The following is a 26,329-nucleotide window of genomic DNA, read 5'->3' on the forward strand; positions in this document are numbered from 1 at the left end:
TTTTAATTAGACATGTAAGATGAAATGATGTTGATGATGGCTCGTGTCCTTGTTCCTCTTTTAGCACACATCACACAGTATTACAATGAAGAAGAACATTCAATCATCAAATACAATCATTTTCATAACAAGCTGCTGTGGAGGCAAAACCTTTTTGTTCTTTGCAATAAATCTTTGTTCTTTTATTCAGAGCTCTGAAGGTACAGGTGACACAGAGTGCAAAGCAGTCTATGTGTCAAGTCAAACTGGAAGGAGCTGAAAACTCAAAGGAGAAGCATTTACGCACAGCTCCTACACTCAGCTGGGGCGGGAAACAATCTGCGGCTGCAGGTTTGCCACCGGCGGCAAAAAAGGGGACACACGCAGGACTGAGGAGGAACTGAGAATGAATGACCGCGTTCAAACAAAGTGACCGTGAGTTTCTGTTGGGAAAGCATCAAGATCTGCAGCAAACTGTGCAGGATTGCCTTCATCTCCAAATCCGGGTTGCAGCCGGTAAGAGCAGAATTCTGGAGACTCTAAAAGACTGTTTAAGCTGCCGATGTGTGCCACTGCAGTATGTGTTAGCATTAGCATTAGCCACGGAGAACAGCCACGAGGGGCTTGCTGTAAACTTTGTCTGTTTCCCAATAATTTCCGTGTGTTTTGTAATTGTTCAGTTTGAAAATAAGATTGCAGGCTAATTGGTGCTAATTAGAGGGTTCCAGCTCAGACCAGTGAATTCATCCTGTTTGTAATGGTGGGTTTTTACGATGCCCTTTATTTATTTATTGGATCTGGAAAGGATTGCACTTTAAAAGCACTTTATGCACTTTAAATCATTTAGAACCATGAAGTAAAAAGTATAAAATGGTTAAAAAAATTTGATAAAAATGCTCAGAGTAATTTGTTAAACTGTGATTTAAAATCAACTCTTTAGAATGCAGATAAATTCATGTGTGGTATAGTATTGGGTTGAATATTGCTCATGCCATGATTTGTCGCTTCAGTTTATGTGGTGTTGAGGTTGACAAACATAAAGTGAGTGGAGTAGCATTTGCCAATGTGGTGAAAATGTCCATGAGGAATGGTTGTTACTATTTGCTGAATGCAGTAATGTGAACATTGTCCTTTTGTGTTCTGTTTAAAGGTTTTTCACCTTAATCTATCAACTAAACGTATGGACTTATGGAAGTTGCCACCTCTGTATCTCATGAATTTGTGACCACTGCAAAATAAAAGAGGGAAAAGAAAGAAAGCAACTGTCTGATTGATGAGTGGAGTCCTGCTCAAACCCTGGGTAGATGAAACATCCTTTTTCAAGTGGGGAAACTGCAGAAACTGTGAGAAAAATCATCAATGAGAATCACCTGTCATTGAAAGTGGGAGGACACTTGACACTATGGGAGAGTGCAAAGAACAGAGTGAGAGCTGCCTTTAAACAGAACACTGAGCAGTAAAATACATTCACTAACTTACAGCATGAACAGTTTTCTACCAGCAGTCCTGTCTTGAATCACCTGCAGTAGCATCTTTATGTTCTCTTTATTCTCTTTTTCCATGTCTGTTTTCTGTCTATGTTCCTTATTTTTAACAGTTTAAGTTCATTTGTATCAGTTTTAGGTGAAACTGAAAAGAGCTAAAAGTGAACTATTGAGTTGAAATGTGTCCTCTGTGTTGGCTGATGAACATATGGGACACTCTGACACTTGTGTATAGAGTGGTATCCTAATGAAGATGTTTGATGTGACAGGTGATTGGCAGGAGGAGGAGAGTCTGACGGAGGAGCAGAGGAATGTTGGCAGCCATTTAGTCTGAGCTCAACAACGGCGGAAACATGGATTCTTCACAAAAAGTGAGAAACATACCACTGTAACATTATGATCATTCATTTGTTCTTTAAAATGTGTAAAGTTGCTCCAGTTGGTTAGATGGGCCGACCAAAGCCAGGTGACGTTGGCTGGAGAGATGTAGCTCTGCAGAAGCAGCTGTACTGAGGATATAATGGTGGACTGCTAGGAAGCTGCTTGTTTTTGTTTGAGGCTGAACTAGCTGCTGATCATACTTTCTGAAAATGTCTTACATGGTGATGAAGATAAGTAACGGAAGAAAAGTCTTGTTTTTCAAGCAAGTTGTCCAGGAAGGTAAAGAGCAGCATTTTCTTTGGTAGAGAATAATACTTTTGAGCATTGTGAGTTGTTCGCCAGTCTAGCCTTTTTTAACCCTTGCCTCAGGTTAAAATTGGTCCAGCTCTCCGTTTAAAGGGTTAGATTCTATCTGCCTATTAGTATTTCACCTAACAGGTTTCAGCAGAATAAATTAAGCTGGAATCGAGAGACACTCGCCCAGGTTCTAACTGCCTTGCATCCGAATGTCTCACCCCTCTTATCTGATAAATGCTATCCCACCAAGCAGCCTTTCTAAGTGGTAGAATTGATCTATCATACACATTCGTTATCGGTCAGCTTCTCTCATAAGGACTTGCCTGCACTTGGTGCTATTCCTGGGTTCGTTTTAGAGGTTTGGAAAGAACTAACCTCAGGGGTAATGTTTAAACACTCTCACTTTGGACTAAGTAACCTTTAAGAACCATTGGTTTGAATGCACACAATCAACTTAACTTTTTACCACTATGCAGATTTTCAGTGATTTATAATAATTTCATTAGGCTTCTCTTTAAATGCAATACAGCTTTTTATTAAGCAAATTTTAGCAAGAGCACAGCTTCAATTCATGATTAAAACAATTAATTATTTCTGATTAAAAATGAGACTAAAGTAAATAAATTGAGCGTACCTGACAATCTTCTCTAATTATTAAATTTAGGAGAGAGAGCGAACAGCGTGGCCACTACCGTATCACTCGGTCTTGTCTTGCGTCTGGGAAAAGCACTCAGTTGTCCGGAGGACTCGGTACGATGTCTTCTTTGTGGACAAAAGGATCTTATCCCTCGGCAGGGGGGAGCGGAGGAGTCCTGTAAGCCAATCGCGGTCTGGCAGTTATCTTCTGGAATTGGCTGGAACGTTAGTGCTTACGCCCCAGCTGTCTTCTCTGTGGTATGGTGGTGATGGGAAACCCTCGTCTGTTCAGGCTGTAGTGGGTCACTGGGTCTCCCAGCCCCGGGGAGGGGAACAGCCCGGTGCTGTTGCCTCCTTTGCCTCTTCGGGTGTAGTCGGTTCTTCCCTCTATTGGTTTCTTCTGGATAACTGCAGAACCTCTTAGGACTCTCCGTTTGGCAGAGTGTGGTCTTCACTTGTTGAACAAAGTCAGACAAAGACTTTGCTTCCAACGATGTCCTCAGCGATCTCTGGAGCCTAAGTCCCGCGTCGTCTTCCCGTCTCTCGGGCAAAAGAGGAAGGTGAAGATTCTTCAGAACTCTGGCCAAGTTCCCTTTGCTGCTCTTCTGGCGGCTCCGGCGAACAACTCCCCCGTAATGTCTCTGCTCTCCCATTCTTATACTCCCTCCAGACACACAAAACTGGCTAGGTACGCCCTCTGACACCGTCTAACTTATGCAATCAACTTTGTCATCACATACAACAGTAATACAGAAGTCATGTTGTTACAGCAAATACACAGTGTCCACGTTCTGTTTAGCACACACACATTTCAGCCCACCCTTTTGGGTTTTTCCCAAACTTCCCTTTTTTCTGAGGAGGCTGCAATGTCATTGTGGCTGCCAAGTCATGGTGACTGTTGTTTACTGCACTTCTGCTTTTTTAAGGCCTGGACACACAAGCTTATGAGGCCTGTACGCACACACAGAGCCTAACCAAGGATTACTTCACACAGAATCACTTCTTAAATCATTCTTCTCAATCTGAACATAATAAATCATCTGAATCATTACTTTAATCAAATCAACACTTCAAAAAAATATAGGTGTATATTTTAGCCAGCATAATCATATGATTAACTTATAATGTTTCTTCTTTAAGATCTTTATTTGTCTGCTTCAAAACCTTTGTTACCTTAGGGCCGTAATAAGCCTGAGTTCTCTCTGAGACCTCAACATCTGCATCTTACTTGACAGAGTTTACCAGCCTTTTCCTTCTCAAGAAATTCAGACAGTTGAACCCAGAAGTTTACTTACACTGTATAAAACGACACATAACCCTTTTTTTAATTGACACGATCTGACATTAAATCTGGCAATGCTTCTCCTGCTTTATGTCAGTTAAGATGACCAAAATTATCTTTAAATTACTTTCTTCACAATCTTGGACTTGACTATGGACTTTAGCCATACTATGTTCCAAGGGAGTTCAGTCACATCATCACAATACTTGTTTACATTCCACCCAAGGCAACTGACTTGGTTCCATGTGATGTTTTGCATGATACTGTTGCTAGGATACAGACTCAACATCCTGAGGCACTTGTAATAATATCAGATTTCAATCATATCAGCCTCTCCTCTCATCTGACTGGATTTACACAGTTTAACTGCCCTACCAGAGAGAATAAAACCCTAGACCTGCTGTATGCCAATGTCAAAGAAGCTTACAGAGCTACTGCCTTACCACCACTGGGCAGGTCAGATCATAACTTGGTTTATCTGCAGACCTGTTCCAAACCTTGTGTGCTGAGACAGCCTGCAACTAAAGTCCAAATCAGAAGATGGACTCCTCAAGCTAGTGAAGCTCTAAGGGACTGCTTTGAATCAACAGACTGGAATGTGCTTCTGGAAACAGATGAGGACAGTATGAACACTGACAGACAGGTTAATTGTTTTAGTGAATACATCAGCTTCTGTAGAGACACAGTCATACCTGCAAAGGGGTCATTCCGTGTGGTTTCACCAGATGGTGACCATCTTCAAATTAGTCCTAAATTTGTATGTCACTAGATGGTTGCAAAAGTACTTTCTATGCAAAATTGTAGGCCTGTAGCTCAAATAGTTTGTGTTGTAGGGGTCTGAAATTTTCAGAATTTGGGCTATAAATAGCTAAGAAAAGCCTCGCCAGGTTTTTTTTTTTTTTTTCATCTTTAAGTGGTAAATTCTCAGTCTTTAGAGATACCAGAGAGCTGTGAGTTGGTAAACAAGGCCTCTGCATGGAGCTAGTGCCCCACAAACATCCCCGGGTGTTTTCCTACACTCTGCAGGCCATGGGGACTAGCTAAAAATGCTAAAAGATTAAGAGATACCTACTCATGAGTGAGGTTTGGGACCTTAAAAGTACTAGAAATACTGCACAGAAGTGTTCGAACACCCCTGGGTTCCATTCTACACAAACTTGTGTGATAACTTAGCAAACTGGAGCTTTCTAGGTACCTCAGTGTGGAAAATATTAGCTCCCAAAGTTGGACGAGATTTTGAATTGGCTATTTTTGGTGGCAAAAATCTCAGTGTGGGACAGGTACCAGAGACCCCAAATTTTTCTACAAGACAGTTCCATATGTCTTCTATCACTGTACAAAAAGCAGCAGGGTTATATTTGTAGTTACTGAGATATTCTTACTCAAAATGGCATGGGTAATGTCAAAATCATTTTTTGCTTTTCGGTACTTTAAATTGGGATACAAGTATTAGTAGTCATTCCAATTGTAGTATTATGTATGTTTTGTTATTTTTGAAATGTTAGTTGTTAAAGGTGACTCCCTTCAAAAAGTGTAATGCCCGTTTTGTGTCACAAGGTCTAGTTTAGAGCCATACCTGTAGATATCATGACATGTTGACACCATTTGCAATGCATCCATGTAATTATAACATGAATTCAATTTAGGACATGCAATTTGTATGTACACATACAAATTACATGTACTAAATTACATGTACTAACTTGAATTCATGTTATAATTACATGTATACATGTAATTAGACATGATTATCTGCTCTCCTCGGCGTTAAACCTCGACACGCATGTTTTTTTTTCTTTTTTACTGCTCCTCGTCTCCACTGTGCCAGGTCAGCTTCTGCTCGTAGAAGTCGATGACCACCAATTTGTATGTACACATCCAAATTACATGTACTAACTTGAATTCCACCTGAATGTCCACCTGAGACTGGTCTAAAAATTTAGACTTCATCTACAAAAAGGGCCAGAGCCGACTTTTTTGCCTGAGAACACTTCGATCAATAGACATCTGCAGTAAGATGCTGCAGATGTTTTATCAGTCTGTGGTAGCAAGTGTCGTGTTTTATGCTGCAGTCTGCTGGGGAGGCAGTATAAAGAACAAGGATGCAAGGCGTCTGAACAAACTGATTAAAAAAGCTGGCTGTGTAGTTGGAATCGGATTGAACACATTGGAGGATGAGGTGGAGAGACGGACACTTAGAAAGATGGAGGCCATTCTGACAAACATGGATCATCCACTTCACATCTGCCTCAGTGAACAACAAAACATCGGTGGACGGCTCCTATCGCTGTTTTACAGGACTGAAGGATTCAGGAAATCTTTCTTGCCATCAGCAATCGGACTGTTTAATTCAAAAGCAAAAAGATAAGACCAAACAATTGAATTCGCCTTCGGGGATCAATAAAGTCATTCTATTCTACAATCAGAAGTTTGCATACACTAAGATTGCTATGCCTTCAAGATAATGATGTCCTGACTTTGAAAGCTTTTGATAGATTAAGATGTATTTTCAGGCACACCTCAAACACACTGCTTCCTTGTGTGACGACATTAGAAAATCTAAAGAAATCAGCCAAGACATCAGGAGGACATTTGTGGGCCTCCACAGGTGTGGTTCATCCTTGGGTGCAATTTCCAGATTGCTGTGGTTTGACGTTTATCTGTCCAAACAATTACATGAACGGATCAACACCATGGGAATGTCAAGCCATCCTACTGCTCAAGATGGAGATTGGTTAAGGTTAGGATTGTTTTGGAGGGAAATGTGCTCATCAATCCCAGAACAAAAGCAAACGACCTTGTGAAGATGCTTGCTGAGGATGGCCTGAGTACACCATCCCAACTGTGAAGCATGGGGGTGGCAGCACCATGTTGTGGGAGTGTTTTTGCTGCAGGAGGGACTGGTGCACTTCACAAAATAGATGGCATCAAGAGGATAGAACATTATGTGGAAATATTGAGGCAACATCGGCCAGCAAATGAAAGCTTGGGCTCAAATGGGTCTTCCAAATGGACAAGGACAGCGCTGGTGTAAATCTGACACTGTCCTGGAGAAACTGCACTACTGACTTAGAACTGCTTTCTGCTTCACTGTGCCCTCCACATCTGCCTCAGAAATTTCCCCAGGTATTTGTGAAACTTGTCTATATCCATCCAAAGGCCAGTGAAATAAATACCTGTGGGCTTATCCATCAGGTCATCCAGAGACTTCAGTCCAACTCCCCGGATGCACCTAACATCAGTCAGGGAGACATGAACCACTGCACACTAAAACACACACTGAGAGACTTCCATCAGTACATCACATGTCCCACTAGATGAGACAAAATCTTTGATCTCTGTTAGAACAATGTGAAAGGTGCTTCTAAGTCCATCTGTAACCCACCTAAAAACGTGACATCAATAAATAAATAGTTAATTAAAATACATAAAAACATTGAAAAGGTTACATCTGATCCACCAAGAGTTAAAATCTGATGATTAAAATGCATAAATAAGTTCATTTGCTTGAAATATGTTCATTTAATTAATTGAAAGTCAGTTAAAAACAGTCAGAAAGCTCCTTTAATTAAAATGATTAAAAGTATGGCTGTTAAAAATTACAACGCTCCTTGCCCTTTAAGCGTTTTGCTGCCTCGTGCCTTTAACCAAAACGTGCACTGCACAGCGCAGCAGAGAGCAGACGACAGACGGAGAGGAGAAAAGCAGAGAAAAATAATGAACGAAACTTCTTTAAAACGAGTTTATTGGAGATTGGGAAAAGAAACCAGCCCGGTTGCTGATGCGCGAGGATTGTGTTGAAGTTAACCGCAACGGTTTTTGGTGAGTTTTGATTTGTTTTATGGTAAACTTTTTCAGCAACATGTACGCACGTGGATGCTAGCAAAAGGGCTAATGTTGAAACGTGGAGGAAATCGTTAATTCTGTTTAGTGGTGAATGTTTTGTTTATTGAGGAGACCAAATGTGTATCAGTACATGTCATGTTAGTGGAAGAGTTTCACTGCATTTAAAACATTTCATTTTGTTTGAAGGACAATGCTTTTAGAATCAAAAATGCTGCTCTGCAACCATGTCTTCTTTGATGAGCGACTTAGCAGTAATGTTAATATGCACAAGCATACAGAGTTGCAGTTTTAGTTCATGTAGCCAGGATAATTCATTTTATTTATGACCTGTTGTGCAGGTCAGGTTTTTTGGTCCTGCTGAATTGGTCAGAGACTTTCTGTTCTGTGGCGTGCGAGGAGACGAGGCACACACGACGTGGGATTTTAGATGGCGAGCCAGACCCGTGAACTCTGTTTTCAGTGACAAGAACTCATCTTCATCGTGCCCGTGAGGATACTGCTGTCACTTTGGAGCTGTTGGTAAACTCGCTGCCTGAGTGGTAGAAGTATTGGATTCTTTCTTTTTCCTCTATTTGAACTAAACTGAGTTGGAGTAAACAACTGAACTGGAACTGAGAACATAATTGGAACTGAACTTGAAGTGAAACTGAAATGTTACATGTTCATGGTTGTTCATAATTATCAGTTATGAGTGAGATGGGATTGTGTTGCAATTCATTTTCATTTGGGAATTGTGGTTTTACTTTTTTTACCTGTGAAATAGAAGGAAGAGTTAACTCAAGAGTATAACTAAACTCAAAATAGGTACAAACTTGTAGCCTAAATAAGATAACCATTAACAGACCGGTCTAAACTAATGAAAAAAGTGTAGTTGAATCTAAGATGAAGAGTTTAACCTAACAAACTGCTCAAACAAAGTGGTTCAGTGAACTAAACTGTTTCTAATACTGAAAGGAAGAACCTAAAAAAGGGAAAAGAGTGAAGCACCTTTATTTTTCCTATTTTTATTTTACCTGCAGGGATTGTCGAACAGTTGTTAACATTGAATATTGTTTGTCTTAAATCTGTGTCAAAAATTCACTAAAGTGCCGGCTTTTGTATTTAAAGTACATGGTCTCTGGTCTAAATTTAGTGTTGTTTCCCCACTCCTTCAGAACCTAGAATTGGTCCAGTAGTTTAAAGGGTTGTATCAGTGATACAAGCGCTACAAATCCCCCTCCCTCCTCTGGGTTCCTCTGACCACAACTGCATCCTCCTTATCCCTGTCTACCACTGTACTGAAGCAAGGCAAAGTGCAGAACATCAGAGTGAAAGTTTGTCACACTCTGCAGGGATGTCTGGAGGTTACTGACTGGGACGTGTTTAAGGAGTCCTCAGCTGATATTGATGAACCGACTGATGTTGTGAGCAGCTGGTTCAGACTGTCAAACCAGTGTTATTCCTGAAAAAAACTGTTAAACTATATCCAAACACTAAGCCATGGCTTTCTAAGAATCTTAAAGACCTACTGTACAGAAAGAAAACAGTCTTCAGAGAAGGAAATACACTAAATCTGTATAACCGACAGAAGGAAATAAAGTAGGAGATCAGGACCCACAAAAGACAATACAAAGACAAACTTGAGTCTCAGCTCAAAATGAACAACCTCAGTTCAGTCTGGGACGGCATGAATCTGATCACTGGGACTAATTAATGTGTCAATGAGAGAGTTCAGCTCAGCGGTTATAATTCTGATTTAGAGCTGGCTCAAAGTCTAAACAGTTTTTATGTCAGGTTTGACTCCCATGATTTTAGGGCTAAACATGCTGAGACTAAAAACTGTCTCATGTCAGCCTCTCCACAGAATCCCTTTCTTGATGTGGGCAATGTAATCTGGTGTCTCAAACAGTGCAGACCAAAGAAAAGTCCTCTACCTGATTACATCGTTGATTGAAAACTTTTTCTACGTCTGACTAAATGACCAAGATTGCTGCTGATCTCCCTGTCTATCTTATGTTTTGTTTGATTTTTCTTTAAATGGCTTTTATTTTGCTTGTAATTGTTTTACTGTGTTTTTTCCATTTTTAAAACATTTCCTTTAATCGTTCCTATTCCTTTAACTGTTTTACTGTTTTGTTGCTTTTGTTGTTTGATGGTGAACGCTTGTGTAACTGCTGCACAACAAATTGCCGGGGTCGTTGGGGTCAAATCCAGAATTCAGTGGCAGAATTACAGTTCTTTTCTGGACTGGTATCAACATCTGTGCCCCTAGGAGAAACTAGAAAGTGTTGGTGGTCTGAATTGACCCTGCTGCCATTAAGACCTAAATCTGGACGTTAATGTTGTATGCTTTTCATATTGTATACTGACAGTCAATAGAAACTTTGAGGTAGAAATGTACGCAGAATTCTACTTGTAGGGGGGTTGTAATTATTCATTGTGGATAGAGGTCGACCGATGTGGGATTTTTAAAGGCCGATGCCGATGCCGATTTTTGAAAAAAAATTCAGCCGATGGCCGATATCTAAGGCCGATTTTGGAAGCCGATATTCAAGGCCGATATACCTATATATATATATATATATATATATATATATATATCAGTATATGTACAAAGCATTGATTATGAAAGACAATTGCGAATTTGCGACACTAAAAGAAGAAACATGTGTATGCTAAAAATTAAACTCTACCATTGCAGTAGTAGAACTCTTAACATTTATTTAACTTTAAATTGCACACAGAAAAATACAATATCAAAACGTAACCTGAGTGAGATTTTGTAAACAAATCAAACTGTAAAACTGTAAATTGAAAAGTGGCTTCAGTGCAAATTGCTCAGTATCAAAGATTAATGTTATCACACAATAAAACTTTAAATTGCACACAAAAAATACAATATCAAAACGTAACCTGAGTGAGATTTTGTAAACAAATCAAACTGTAAAACTGTAAATTGAAAAGTGGCTTCAGTGCAAATTGCTCAGTATCAATGATTAATGTTATCACACAATAAAATGAACACTTCTAAAATATAAATAAAAATGTAGTGCAGTTTGGCATTAGAAATAAATAAACACAAATATACACATTACACAAAATAAAACACAAAATAAAATACCAGAGTTAAAAATAAAATGGACATTAACCTTCAGTCTTTGGATCAACTGTCCTCAGTGCCTTAACAAATCCTTTGTTCATATTTATGCAACATGGAAAAAGTGAAGCATCACACAAATATAAAGAATAAATATGTAAACAGTTGCAAAGTTGAAACATTTATGAAAAAACAAACTTATTTGCAGTGTGCTACTTACACTACCAAGATTTTAAAGAACTGTGCATGTAAACAGTGTTTTGTTGGATCTGACACTTTCCTTAATACTCCCATTTTAGAAGAGGAAGATTGTAATGCAAAAAACACAGTCTTTCAGCATTTTCTCCTGTGAGCCTGTTCCTTTTTGTAGTGTAAATATTTCCCACTTCACTAAAAACCCTTTCACTGGGAACTGACGAAGGGGGTGCAGACAGAAACTTTTGGGCAATGGGTGCAAGTAGATTGAATCGAACGGCATTGTGTTGCCACCATTCCAAAGGGTTACCAGTCTTTCGATCTATCAGTGGCTCATGCAGGTACTGATCAAGCTGGGATGAGATGTCAGACTCTTGTGCAGTCTCATCGGGAGATGTTGTTTGCAGAATATTTGCAAACATTTGCTCAACTAGTCCAGGCCTTGGTCTTTCTTCCACCTCAGCAGCCACTCTCTTTTGTTTCGGCTGGGTTGCATCATCTGTGGACATATAGAGGTGTAAAAGTTAGCAACATATTTCTAGTTTACTGCTCCGTATCTGGGACAACTCTTAGAATACTACTTACCATGGTCAGAGCTGGTGGACGCATGTGGGGAGACAGCAGACAACAACGAGTGTTCCTCCTGTATCCACATCTGTACTGGGTCCCGTGTGGCTGCAGACAGAACATTGGCCTTGTACCTTGGATCCAAAAGGGTGGAAAGTACCAATATCTTCGAATCCTCCATTTTTGCAAATCTCCTCTCAAGACTTTGCAGCATAGTTTGGCGGAGTGTTTTGATTCCTCGTGTGGAAGGGCCCTCAGCTCTCAGTATCATTTTAAGTACAGCAATGCTTGGGATGATGCATGATATGGAGGACTCTGAGTGGCTCATCTCCAATGTAACTTCTTCAAAAGGTGCAAGTGTGTCAATGGTATTTGAAACCAACTCCCATTGGTCTGCACTTAGGGTTGTGAACTTTCCGTATTCTCCTCCATAAACATTTAAAGCGCGCTTTTGTTCAAGCATCCGCTGCATCATATGGAGTGTAGAGTTCCAGCGTGTTGGCACATCTTGCAAAATGTTGTGTAGTGGTAGGCCTAGGTCAGATTGAATTTTCTGCAGACGTTGCTTTGCCAGGATAGAATGATTGAAATGCGTGGCGCAGTGCTTTAGCTTCGCTATGATGTCAACAATGGCTCGCTGGCTGGCTAGTCCTTCATTGATGACCAGCTGCAGGGTATGGGCTGAGCAACTCAGATCTGGTACTTCAGCAAGCTTGAGCCCTTTAACCATGTTGGCTCCGCTGTCTCTTAGCACCAAAAAAACTCTCTCAAGTGGTATATGCCATTGCTCAAGCATTGCCAAAAACATCTCACTAATGTATTCGCCAGTGTGCGAGCCAGTCATTGCCTTCACATTCAGGACAACCTGCTGCCTTTTCCATTCCTCATTGATAAAGTGGCACGTGAGGCTCATCAATGACTCTGTGTCCCCTGACCAGCAATCGGTTGTGAAAGACAGGAATGGTTCAACTTCTTTATCTTTGGATGACACTAGTTCTTGAATGTGCTCCTGAACTTTGTTGTAGATGTCTTCCAAGACAGTAGTGCGGTAGTACTTTTCAGACTTAAAGTTGTACCGAGGCTCTGCATGTTGCAACACTCTCCTGAATCCGATATCATCTACCACAGTGAAGGGTTGATTGTCTGTGGCAATCATTTCGACAATCATCTTGTCAAACTTCTTTGACCTTGGGTCATTATTTCCCCATTTTCTCTTGGCATCAAATAGCTGAACTAGCGTAGGTTGCTGTGGCTGTGAAACTGATAAGGCCATTTCATCCTTTTTCTTTATTGCCTCATGGTATGCCAGTGGATGACGACTCTTTAAATGACCCCACAGGTTTGATGTGTTCATTTTCTTTTTAACATCTGCTCCCATGCTGATTGTGTTGCTACAAATGTTGCATTTGGCTTTCCCCGGCGTTGGTTGGGTAAAATGATCCCATATAGGGTTTTGTGTTTGCGCAGCCATTGCCTGCAGGAAAAAAAAAAAGGTTAATGTAAGTACCATTGGACAATTGTGTAAGAAATTAATGAGGAATAGACATTAAATTACTGTTTAATTTGTAAAGGCTGTCAATAATCCAGAAGTTTTCCATCTTATTTTTATAACAAATACCTTTTTTCACCAGTTGTTTTTGTAATAAAAACTTTAAAATACTGTTTGTTTTCCTGTATTATTATTACTACATTAAAAGTATAATAATTATATTGCAATACAGTGGGTTTTTTTTGTTTTTTTTGTTTTTTTACTCCATTCATTACATAAAATATGAGTAATCTTGCACAACATGAGTGTTTTGTTATCCCACACAGCTTTTGATGAACAACTATATTCAATTACAGGATCAAACCAACACTAACTCATGTGTGGTGCTGCTGATATAAAAGTTATCTCTAGCATAACTAGACTTCTATTACTTAATTACGTAGCTCTTAGGCTTCGCTATTGGCTAATAATTCCCTTTACGTTTCCATCACTGTACTAAATTAAAGTTGAAAACTGATGACACCGCTAAAGGTGCGACTGCAGAGATAGCTTAAGCCGACTGTGCAATTGTTATTATGTCAGGAGGTCGTATGTAACTTAACCAAACTTTAGCGGACATGTTTTTAGTCCTGGAGCCAAGATTAATCCTGGAGCCAAGACGCAACAAGTGGATCTGTCATTGCCTACTGCACATATTCTCAATAATGCTTTTGCAATACGCATTAGTGCTCTTTGTATGTCTGTGGCATGAACCAAATCGTTAGTCTTTTTGTTGTTGAAGCCTCACTATGTAGCTAAGTTATTTGCTAACTATGCTAACATGGAGGATTGTTGCATGTTTGAGCCTGACGCTGGAAGTTAAACAGCTAACCTACGGTTTAATACCCACTCAGTAAAGATTTTTAAAGGCTACATCAACACTGTGTATTCGTTAAAACAAAGAAACAAATCTTTTACCTTTTCGGGAGCCTGATAGATTGCACTCGGCGTGTCCCATCTCCCAACTCCACGCTGCTCTGAACCCGGGGTCCTCCAGCTAAAGGACCCCATCAGTAAGCGGTGGCCTTAAGGGTGCCTGATCAAAAATCAGCTTTTTATTTATTCCATCGGCCGATGGCCGATGTTGAAAAAAATTCATCCATCGGCCCAAAACATCGGCCGGCCGATACATCGGACGACCTCTAATTGTGGATTTACTGATGATCTAGTGCCCTGGTAGTTGAGATAATGATGATTTATTTTGTCATGATTCATTGCATATGGGTTGGTCACTTTGCAAAAGTGAATCAAATACACACCAAGCGATACTCAGTGAGTATCTGCACAATTTGAGAATGGGTTTTGAAGGCCTATAAAAAGGCCCAAAAAAGGTCACCATTGTTAGTCCAGTGAACAGCATCATGCCGCGTCTATCACATGAACAACGTCTCTGGGCACTGGGTATGGTGGAGGCCGGTTTGAGCTACAGTGATGTAGCCAGGCGTATGGGCTGTTCCAACCCACAATCAGAAGCCTGGTCCAAAGCATGTGCCGACGGATTGCTGCCAACATCGAAGCAAATGGAGGCCATACTCGGTATTTGTTTTGTCTTTTGTGAAATTCTTTATTTTGAAATCATTCTTGAAACTTTAGATTTTTGTTTCTGTATGCCAATATGCTAAACAAATAAAAATTATGTTGAAAAATATGGTCTCAAAGTTTTTAATGACTGTCAGTGTACATTTATCCAGTAATGTAACTTAACGGAAAGTCTGGGGATCAAGAGATCCTGGTGGTACAATCCCATCAGTCCCAGCTCTGCTTTGCTTTTCACGGTGATCGACAGATTTTGCTACCAAATATTCTAAAGGTAGTGTCTACAGATACGGACCCGTACGATGCGGCACTTTCCATTTGCCAGACAGATACGGACCCGTACGCGAGTCTCGCGAGTCAAGAAGCTGCTAACCACTGCAAACTGTTGAAAGGTAAGCAAAGGTTAGGGTTAGTGTTAGGGTCAGGTTTAGGGTCCGTACCTGTAGTACCGATGCTACGGGTCCACACCGCTAGCGTCTACCGGGAGTCACGTGACCAGATCTTGCGTATCTGATTGGCAAATGGCAAGTGCCGTATCCGTAGTCCACAGGCTACGGGTACGGGTCCGTACCTCTAGCAACAACCGATTCTAAAACTACCGTGCAGAAAGCTGAAAACTATCGGCCTGTGAAAATAGCTTTGTTGACATTGTGAGTGTGCTGTTGACACATTTCTAGGTTTCTAATGACAAAGCTGCTAGCATGTCTGCAGATTCTTGATCTTGTTTCAGCCTCATGTCCAACTACATGGAATTGAGACTTAGCTTCAATTTTTTCATGATTGCTCTTTCATCACTGCCTCTGTTTTTATCTTTGTCTTTTGCTACAGAAATGTAAACACAGCCATGGAGTGAGATGTGGGACCTCTGAGGAGGATAAGGATGGTTCAGCAACAACAGCAAAAAGAGATGAATCACTGAGTTGTGTGCAATGTGGCAAGACTTTTGTCACAGCAACAAAGCTAAGAATTCACAAATGTATTCACACTGTGGAGAAACCATTCAGCTGTGATCAATGTGGAAAGGCTTTTACTCACAAGAGTGATCGAGCAGAACATCAACTCATTCACAGTGGAGTTAAACCATTCAACTGTGATCAATGTGGAAAGGCTTTTACTCACAAGAGTACTCTAGCAAAACATGAACTCATCCACAGTGGAGTTAAACCATTCAACTGTGATCAGTGTGGAAAGGCTTTTACTCAGAAGAGTCACTTAAAAAGTCATCAACTCATTCACAGTGGAGTTAAGCCATTCAACTGTGATCAGTGTGGAAAGGCTTTTACTCAGAAGAGTCACTTAAAAAGTCATCAACTCATTCACAGTGGAGTTAAGCCATTCAACTGTGATCAGTGTGGAAAGGCTTTTACTCACAAGAGTCACTTAAAAAGTCATCAACTCAATCACAGTGGAGTTAAACCATTCAACTGTGATCAGTGTGGAAAGTCTTTTACTGACAAGAGTACGTTAAAAGATCATCAATTCATTCACAGTGGAGTTAAGCCATTCAGCTGTGATCAGTGTGGAAAGGCTTTTACTCACAAGAGTGCGTTAAGACGTCATCAACTCATTCACAGTGAAGTTAAACCATTCAGCTGTGATCAGTGTGGAAAGGCTTTTTCTCAGAAGAGTACTCTAGCAAAACATCAACTCATCCACAGTGGAGTTAAACCATTCAACTGTGATCAATGTGGAAAGGCTTTCACTCACAAGAGTACTCTAGCAAAACATCAACTCATCCACAGTGGAGTTAAACCATTCAACTGTGATCAGTGTGGAAAGTCTTTTACTGACAAGAGTACGTTAAAAGATCATCAATTCATTCACAGTGGAGTTAAGCCATTCAGCTGTGATCAGTGTGGAAAGGCTTTTACTCACAAGAGTCACTTAAAAAGTCATCAACTCATTCACAGTGGAGTTAAACCATTCAACTGTGATCAGTGTGGAAAGGCTTTTACTGTCAAAAGTAACTTAAGAAGTCATCAACTCATTCACAGTGAAGTTAAAGCATTCAGCTGTGATCAGTGTGGAAAGGCTTTTACTCACAAGAGTGCGTTAAAATGTCATCAACTCATTCACAGTAGAGTTAAACCATTCAACTGTGATCAGTGTGGAAAGGCTTTTTCTCAGAAGATTATGTTAAAAAGACATCAACTCATTCACAGTGGAGTTAAACCATTCAACTGTGATGAGTGTGGAAAGGCTTTTACTGACAAAAGTAACTTAAGAAGTCATCAACTCATTCACAGTGAAGTTAAAGCATTCAGCTGTGATCAGTGTGGAAAGGCTTTTACTCACAAGAGTGCGTTAAAATGTCATCAACTCATTCACAGTAGAGTTAAACCATTCAACTGTGATCAGTGTGGAAAGGCTTTTACTGACAAGAGAAACTTAAAAAGTCATCAACTCATTCACAGTGGAGTTAAACCATTCAACTGTGATCAGTGTGGAAAGGCTTTTACTGACAAGAGAAACTTAAAAAGTCATCAACTCATTCACAGTGGAGTTAAACCATTCAACTGTGATCAATGTGTGAAAACCTTTACTCAACATGAACAGTTGTTGATCCATCAATGCCCCCATTCTGGTAGAAAGCGGTACCACTGTGACTCCTGTGAAAAAACTTTCAAGCACCAACAAAGCTTAAAATGTCACCAACGCATCCACACTGGATATGATGTGTATGTATGTGATTACTGTGGCAAACTATTTGTACAGTACTCACAGTTAAAAGCTCATGAAGTGACCCACACTTGGGTTAAACCATACATTTGTGACCAGTGTGGGAAACGCTACAGCTACATTGCAAACCTCAAAGTTCACCAACGTGTCCACACTGGGGAGACACCATACAGATGTGACGAGTGTAAGAAGACTTTTACAACTTTGTATTCCCTGAAACAACACCAGCAGATCCACACCAGAAAGAAAGCATTCAATCAGTGTCACAGTGAGGTATGTAAAGACTGGTCTCAGTCACAGTGTACACACAGTTATGTATTGGATAATTTTGGATATTGCTGAAAAATTGTTTCAAAACTGTTTTGAACAACTGTGGTCAGTTGAATTCTGTTAACACATTATCAGCTATCGTTCAGTCTAACCTGTATTCATTTTGACACAGAAATCTGGTCCAGGTTAATCTGGGGATGCGGGTTAGATTAGGAATTGTGACATAATCGGACAACTGAATGTTAAATTCCAACAGGTAAAAGTGTCTTCAGATGTCATTTGGGGTGCTCTCTATCTCAGGCAAGGCATCAGTTCTTCAATGCTGCAGGAAACACTGACGTTCTCTGTGTTTGTTTTTGTTTTCCAAGCAGAACGGAACAGATGGACAAAACTCTCAGACTTGTCAGCACTCTGCCAATGGTGAACAGTGCTGCTTTGACCAGTCTGGACCGACGTCCAATCAACAAGGAACCCTACAACGACACCAGCGTATGCACACTGGACACAGACTGAACCCCTGCCAAGAAGATTTCTCCATGCAGGGTTCAGTAAAAGTTCATGAAGTCCTCCACAAACTTAAAGTCCTTGAGATCCGGCTTCACAGAATTCAGGTCTAATTTCTTGTTTAGTGTCTTCGTTGCAAAATCCATTAAGAGGAAAGCTGTCGTTAACAGACGTGACTGGTAAATTAATTAAACAATTCAAAGTGGTTACTCATTTAAATGAATTATCAGTGGCAGAGGGATAGACGTGTGGATGGAGGCAGTGAGCAGCAGGTAGAATTTCCTCAATTACCACCCTTGAAGCTGCGGTCAATTTTCCCCTGAAATTTCTGCTGAAGATGTACAGAAAGTAAATTGAATGCTGTTCTTGAACTGTTTGGAGTACAGGCATGGCTGGGGTCTCCTTTGAAAGCTGACAACCTGAATTTTCACCCAGTGCAGTCAGAAGTACTCTAGGTGCTACTGACACAGAGTTATTTATGTTGGAACACACTGAATTAGGATGAATTTTATTTTCGCCTAAATTTTTTCCCTAATACAACACCTGAAAATTAGTGTGGCAGCACTGTGACAGCTTGAAACACAACAAGGCAACAGCCTGGGGTCTTACATAGTTCAGGACAAAATTTCAGAGCAATACTACAAGAAATGAGTGTTTCACACGTTTTTGTACTAATATGCCCAATTATGTCAATTTTGGACACCCTATGTACACCCTGTGCAAAAATGGTATATGTTCGTTTATCAGCCCTTTTTCACATTATTTTCACTCCAAAAACTCATAAAGAACTCAAAAAATCACTTCAGATAAGCTTCAGTGTGGATCTTGATCTGAATCAGAGGCACAGACGGAGACAGAAAAGCTGCAGCTCCTGGCCGCAGCAGGAGAGCAGGAGGTGTGAAAAATCACACAGAGCCGCTAAAACCCGCCTCTCGGCTATTCAGCAAGCTCATTGGCTACATGCCCTGTCCGTCAAACGTTTCCTCCGACGTGATTTGCTCAGAATTTACTGATGAGATGAGGGTCACCAGATCCATCGTTGGCTGTTTAGGCTTCGGAGGCAGCGATGAGTCACTTGATTGGTTGAAATGCGGTTGGAATCGAAAGCAGAGGCTTCAGTCGCCTTTTTCAGACCGAGACCGTGTGGATTTCTGAATCCTTCATAAAATTATGGACAAAAATGCAGTGAATTATGGAACGCGCGGCTCCACCATGCGCCACGTGGACGCGCACGGAGCCGAGCTATTTGTGGATTATTTACTTATTTCTAGACATGTTTTGGACAAAATATTATACTTGCTAGTATTGTCTGGATGACTACTCTTGGATTATGGCCAGTTTTTGTGGATTATTTTCATCGTTGACCGGTAAAAGACTGTCCAAAGGTAAGTTATGCCCTTTATGTGTCCTTTAAATTTTTGTTGTTTGTTTTAGAAATGTGTTTATATTACCCGCTGTGGTAATCACATCAGAAAGTGGTTTATACCGGCGGATTCATGAGACTCTAAGCTTTCCATGCATGTATAGTGTTTCTATCATCGCGTTTGAAGCTAAAACTGCTTTTGCTGTTAAACTTCAGCAGGCCATTTTGGGCCCGAATATGGGCCCGTGCGGGTTAAGTGGTTGTTCCTCAGATCCCTCTGGGCTGCAGGAACCCGTTAGATGCAGAGCTGGTTCAGTGATTCTCTGATGGTTAATCATAATTAATTTAGGAGATTACTGACCGTAGGTATCTATCTATCCATCTATAATCTATCATCTATCTGTAGGAATCTCTAATATTGAACAAGTAGATCAACTAATCTCAGATTACATGCGAGTTGAAATAAAAAAACATGAAGTGTTGGATGAAAAGTCCAATCTTTGAAAGCTGACATGTAGTTTAGAATCATTTCTTTGTAAATTAGCTGCATCCAGTCATTACCATGACATAGGCATCATGGAACCATGACCACATGTATGTGTCTGGAGATAGTGGCATTTTTATAATGGCACATTTTCATGCTTTGACAGATACAGTGAGGAAAAAAAGTTTTCAGACACCCAGAAAATTTTTACACAATCTTAAATATCATCATGAAATATTTGTTAGTCTTTTTGTGTGTTTCTAAGGGTGTGGCTGCATCAGACAGACACAAATACAAATGATATATTTTTTTGTTTGTTGTTTACAAGAAAAACTAACCAAACTAAATTCTACCAAATTTCTCGTTTTATGGAACCAGTCAATTTTCAGTTTTTCATGTCTTTTTTAGGATGTGTTTATTTTTATGATTGTACTAAAATAAATGACTCTTGAAGACCTCAAAGTGATTCTTAATGCAGTATTTCAGAAATGTATGGGATGTCCAAAAACTTTTTTCCACTGCTGTATTTAACAACAATCTGATCTGCTGATGTTAGCAAGACAAACAAGTGAAGGTTTCAGGCTTTTATCTAGAATTGTTCTTGAGATATTCATCCTCAAACAGCCTCAAATTTCAATGTGAGAAAAGAAAAACGAGTGAAACTGGGTCTACAGTCCACTGAAAAACCTCTAAGAAAGTATCTGACATATTGGGTGATGTGTACGACCCAGCACCCACAGCTGGTTGGGTGTCATGTGGCTCTGCGTTCTGATTGGATGATTGTCCAACCACTGCCACAAGTATGAAGGTCATCCTGCAGGCGTGGCAGGAACACGGAGTGGAAACACAATAGGTGTGTTCATCTGGCTATGCTGAGGGAACCCTCTACTTCAAGCTCATGGAGAACATCATAGTAGGTAGAGTCCCTATATTATCAGAGTATTGACATGACGGGTCCAAAAAATTTTGGTCACGTGATCTATATGCGCCATTTTGTTTCCTATTCATGAACGCCGGGTTTTCTGTTAACGTTGTTTACACTGCAGACAGTAATTCTCGGTCCTTTTTCGCTTCTTAAATACCTGAAAAATGATGGGCTGTTGTGCCTTTGGGTGCACAAATCGATCGTAGAAGGGATTCCACATGTTTAGATTTCCCAGTAATAGTCAAAGAAGGAAACTGTGGGAAAATAAAGTCCGGAGAGTGGGATGGAAACCGACTTCATCGTTTTTGTGCCAGGTTAGTCCCATGTATGTACTTTCATGTTATGGTGTATGGGTGAATGACAGACAAAAAAGTTTGATGTGATTTTAGGCAGTTGTGGTTATTTTGACTTTGACCATATTCATGCATGGAGATGTGTTACTGGTGACTGTTGGGTACCGTAACCCGTTAAACTTCCGTATACGGGCTGTCTTGAGATGTGCTAACGTATTTTGCTAAATTTACCGAAGCTGCAAACTCGATGATAGAAACATTATACACCCATGGAAAGCTTAGATTCTCATGAATCCACCGGTATAAACCACTTTCAGATGTGATTACCACAGCGGGTAATATAAACACATTTGTCCAACAAATAACATAAACAGCAAAACTCACCTTTGAATCCTCATAACTAGTCACAGATGAAAATATTCCACTAAAAACGGCCATAATCCAACCTTGGACATCCAGAAAAAACAAGCCAGTAATATTTTGTCCAAAACATGTCTTCAAATCAGTAAACAATCCACAAGTAGCAAGTTTTTGTGAATGTGCACCTCGCGCAGCGCGTCCCATATTGAGTGAATAGAAACAAAATGGCTTCAAATCCCCAGTTGTCGCTGCTCTGATAATACAGGAGCTCTAATAGTAGATGCTGGTTACTGCCCCCTACAGGTCTCTACACAGTCCTTAATCCTGGAGAATTAGAAAATGACTAAAAAATATATTTCAACTTTATATAATAAAAAATTAACTTACGCTCAACTTCTCACATGACTAATTAACCCTGTCCTGTGGGTCAAAATGGACTCGTTTTAAAGTTTGAAAATGTGGGAAAAAATATATATTTTCACAGTGAAACTTCTGATGTCCACGTTTTCAACATTTTTGGGAAATCTTTGAACATTTTTAGGTGGAAATAAAAACTTAAAAATATTTCTAAAGAACATTCACAAAAAATCAACCAAAATCCAGCGAAATTCACGGGATTGTTGATGATGTTTTTAAAGAAAATATTAGAAGTTTTACTGAAATGTATATAATCACTTTAGATATTTTTAGGATTTTTTTTGGAAGATTTTTACTCATTTTTAAAAAAAATAGTGACAACAATTTTCTTGCCAAATTTGGGTGATTTTTGAAAAGAAAACTTTTATAAAATTACTGGAATTTTCTTCCTGAAGGTTTTACAAATTTTCAGAAATTTGGGGAATTTTTTTAGACAAGGAAACAATGTTTTTTGTTGCCTGTAAATGAGGAAAACAGGAGGGTTAAAACATTAAAATGCAACATTATTAAGGTTTCTTTTATGAAACGTTTTTCATCAACAAGTACACAAAATAGATTAAAAATATAATCTAACATATTTACTGATTAAAAACTTTGAATTTCTTCTTTATGTTGTTCTTCTGCATAACTCACTATTTCAAACTGGCTCATGTTACTTCCATGTGATCTGCCATTAAAACGGCCACATTCTACCATAAACACTGTAAATAATAACACACCTGCTCAAAGTTAAAGGCCAACATACGACCCAAACATGACATGGATTTGGTGCCACTTTGAACTAAGATGATCTCTTCTGTTAAACAAACCGTTGATTGTGAATCTTTTTTCCAGATATGAAGCTGCTCCTTCCAGGTCCACAGACAGTAAACAAAACAAAGCTCTCTGTAAAAACCCTCAGAATGTTGAATAGAATAAATGTGGACAGTTTCATGACTGGAAGAGAAGATTTCTGGATCATTTTGTGTCTCATTTGTGTCTTTATGTGTTTTGTTTTGGTGAGTTTACGTCTTTCTGTCTGGTTTTAAACAGTTTGCATCTTTTCATGTTTTTTTTGTTGTAATTTTGTTTATTTTGCATCAAGTTTTGGTCATTTATGTGTCTAATTCAGGTCATGTTACATCTCTATGTTTTTTTGTACCATTTTGGTCATTTTATGATTCATTTCATGTGTCTGTAAGGTTGTTTTTGTTTGAAATTGTTCATGTTGCTCATATTAGTCATTTCATGTCAGTTTGTCCATTCTGTGACTCACTGGCCATTTCTGTTTCATTCTTCATCATTTTTTGGTCTGTTTTGCTCATTTTATCTCTCATTTTAGTCGTTTTGCACCAGTTTAAGATTGCTTTTTTCATTTTGTACATGTTGTGTCTCATTTTCGTCATTTTGTTGCTAATTTTTGTGCCTGGTTTTGGTCCTTTTTGTCTTTCATTGTTGTGATTTTTGCTCAATTTTAGTCACATTTTGGCCACTTTTGGTCTTTTTTTATGTCCATTTTGTAATTTTATGGTATTTTTCTCTCATGGCCGGATGTTTTATGTTCCATTTTGGTCATTTTGTGTCCAATTTGAACTGTCCCATAACATTGTTGGACCGTTCAGTAGACTCTGTTTGGGTCTTTTTCTCACCACTGAAACATTTTGTCCATTTTTGTCTCATTTTGGTCATTTTATAGATTAGATTAGATCCAACTTTACTGTCATTGCACAGAGAACAAGTACTAAGACAGTAAATGCATTTTTTAAAAGTCCATTGTGATGTCAGAGAGAAGAACTAACAACTGTTACCACATTCCATATTCTGAAGAAAAACATGGAAACACTTGAGAAAGTCAGTTTAACACACAAAGCTTGGAGATATTGGAGAGTTGTGGTGAAGATTTCAAGTGTGAAACTTGTGAAGACATTGTGAGCAAAGACTGTGACAGAAAAATGAAGCCTCCTCAGCCAGATAGGAAACATTCAGGTAAGACAGAAGTCCAGACAACGAGCTGCAACTCAGCTCCAGATATCAAACTACACACTGACATGTTAGACTGAAGTTTTCACAACACTGACAAGCTAACATTTGCTCATTTTGTGGCTTATTTTGATCAGTTTGCATCCTTAGGGTTGTTAGTGGATAAAATGTCATTTTTCATCTTTTTGTTGTTTTTTGATCCATTTTGGTGACTTAAAGGCTGTTTTTGTTGAATTTTCTCATTTTGTGTCTCATTGAGGCTCATTTTCATCATTTTGTCTCTAACCTTGGTCACTTTTTGTCTTTAGGATTGTTTTTACTCCTCATTTTTCGTGCCTTTAAAGTTTTTTGTTCCATTGTGGACATTTTGTGTCTCATTTAGATCATTTTTGTATCATTTTGGACATTTTGCATCTGTTTAAGGTTTTTCTTTTTCATTTTATGTCTCATTTTGTGCATTTCAGTCTGTTTTTAGGGGAAAAGTGTCATAAATCAGACTGTAAATGATATATGAACAAACCTTTCTGTAAAAACTTTCAGAATGTTGAATAGAATAAATGTGGACTGACTAGGTAACCTTACAGAACCTTTACTGTTGTGATGTACGCATTAACCTGACTTTATACACTCCGAGAAAAAATATATATCTAACCGTTGTGATAGGGATAAATAGAAGTTCCAATCTGTTGATTTTAATTGCAGGATAATGCTTTATTAAAATATATCTCAGCAGGGAAATAGCGATAGCCATTAAATCATCAGACAATGAATCAATAGTTAGTTAATATTTCAGTGGCTCGTCATGATTCCTAACTGCTACTATGCTTTCATAGAAGAAGAGTAATAATCACCCACATTATGTAATTTGGAGGGGCAGAGCAGACGGTGTGGCCACATCCGGCTGATCACCTGAAGAACGACGAGCCTTGGAGCCTCCTGGGGGAAGCAGAGAGAGTTCAGTCCAGATTTAGATCTGCTTGTGTCCTTTTTTGTTGTTTGGGCCAATAAAAACTTTGTTATAATCCTCTCTGGTGTCATTCCTAATAAACAGATGATATAATGTGTGTTTGTAATGAAGAACTCAGAGTCAGGATTTTTAGTTCTCATTTCATCACGAGAACAGGACTTAAAGACTCAAATCAGGATCAAGTGTGGCTGCACAAAAAGCTGATTTTCACTGGACAATAATGTGTGAAAGTCTGTCAGCAGTTTGGAGATTCACTGCTTCCTCTCTCATTTCACACTTTGTGCAGCTCAAATGCTTTTAGTTCAAGTGAGCGTCAGAGGAACACCACATCCTGATTTTCACTCTCAGCATTTGACTGGAAAAAAACGCAAACACCACATTTGGCTCCTGGAATAATCACAACTTCCATCTTTGAAGAGGAACAAGTTTACAAGGAATCATTTAGAAGGATTTGACAAAGAAACACATTTAATCCATGAATGTGAAAACATGTTTGTGAGGGACAGAGTCATGGAGAGACTCAACTATCTGTTCAACACTGTTTATCTACCAGGAGGAGACTCTGGAGACTCAACTCAGCACAGAGACACTGAAGAACCAGAATCCAGGATAGAGAGGATGAGTGAATGTGGTGTTGAAGGTGTGGAGGTGGATCAGAGAGTCAGAGGAGACTCTGTAGAAGGACAGAGTTCCAGCAGGAACGTCCACATAAACTGAAACTCTGTGAGAGACTGAGGAGGAACTGATGGATGTTTGACTGTGATTATACCTGACAGAGCAAGCATCACTATGAGCAACCCTGTCTCCACAAAGTTACATTCTCAGACAACTAAAATGCATTTTCAATCACGTTGCAACAGAAACGTAATTGGTCCGGCGTTACGTTGATCTGTAACGTATTCAAAATGCGTTTGTTGCTTGTTAAATGGATGCTGCAGTCACATGTTTGTGGACACAGCGCGGTGGTGTCATGTCTTCTGTCAAGTACCACAAGAAAAGACAGGAAAATAAATCCTCCCTTTGCAATTTCATCGGGACGAAGTCCTCAGTGTGTTTAAATAATAATTCTCCTGCGCAGTGTTTTATTCTGACAGTGACATGGATCTGTTTCCTTCCCTGGGGTGGTTCTGCTAGCGTTTTTTACTTGACTAAATATACTGAATAATAAGATTGACATGAAAGGAGAAAACTGGAATGAGTGTTGATTCAGTCTCCCTCGTAGTTTTCCCCTAGCTGTCATGTCATTCATACTTTAACACTGCCATGGGCCAGATCGGCCTTTTGGAATAGCCTCGTGGAGA

The 26,329-nt window shown here is 39.5% G+C and overlaps 1 protein-coding gene and 1 long non-coding RNA gene across 12 annotated transcripts in view; one reads left to right on the forward strand and one right to left on the reverse strand.

Moving 5' to 3' along the window:
- The first annotated feature begins 338 nt into the window (after window positions 1-338).
- The window catches only part of LOC127531011 (oocyte zinc finger protein XlCOF6-like), a 112,343-nt gene continuing 86,352 nt past the window's right edge, over window positions 339-26,329 (forward strand). The window contains exons 1-6 of one of the 11 annotated variants that reach the window (XM_051939035.1): window positions 339-495; window positions 1,130-1,403; window positions 1,733-1,834; window positions 15,636-16,922; window positions 17,259-17,759; window positions 18,125-23,039. In XM_051939035.1, the coding sequence (XP_051794995.1) occupies window positions 1,817-1,834; window positions 15,636-16,922; window positions 17,259-17,759; window positions 18,125-18,373 (2,055 nt within the window). In that variant the 5' untranslated portion in view covers window positions 339-495; window positions 1,130-1,403; window positions 1,733-1,816 and the 3' untranslated portion in view covers window positions 18,374-23,039. Of the gene's footprint in view, window positions 496-1,129; window positions 1,404-1,732; window positions 1,835-15,635; window positions 17,760-18,124; window positions 23,040-26,329 lie in introns of those variants that run through there. The other 10 variants (XM_051939026.1, XM_051939033.1, XM_051939029.1 and 7 more) reach the window with 10 other exon arrangements.
- LOC127531015 (uncharacterized) lies at window positions 10,586-11,902 on the reverse strand. The gene is made up of 2 exons (XR_007937805.1): window positions 11,762-11,902; window positions 10,586-11,675 (listed from the first exon to the last, which is right to left on the reverse strand). It is a non-coding gene; the product is annotated as an uncharacterized LOC127531015 (long non-coding RNA).

Source organism: Acanthochromis polyacanthus, chromosome 19 (genome assembly GCF_021347895.1).
Source record: "Acanthochromis polyacanthus isolate Apoly-LR-REF ecotype Palm Island chromosome 19, KAUST_Apoly_ChrSc, whole genome shotgun sequence".
Classification (NCBI taxonomy): Eukaryota; Metazoa; Chordata; class Actinopteri; family Pomacentridae; genus Acanthochromis; species Acanthochromis polyacanthus.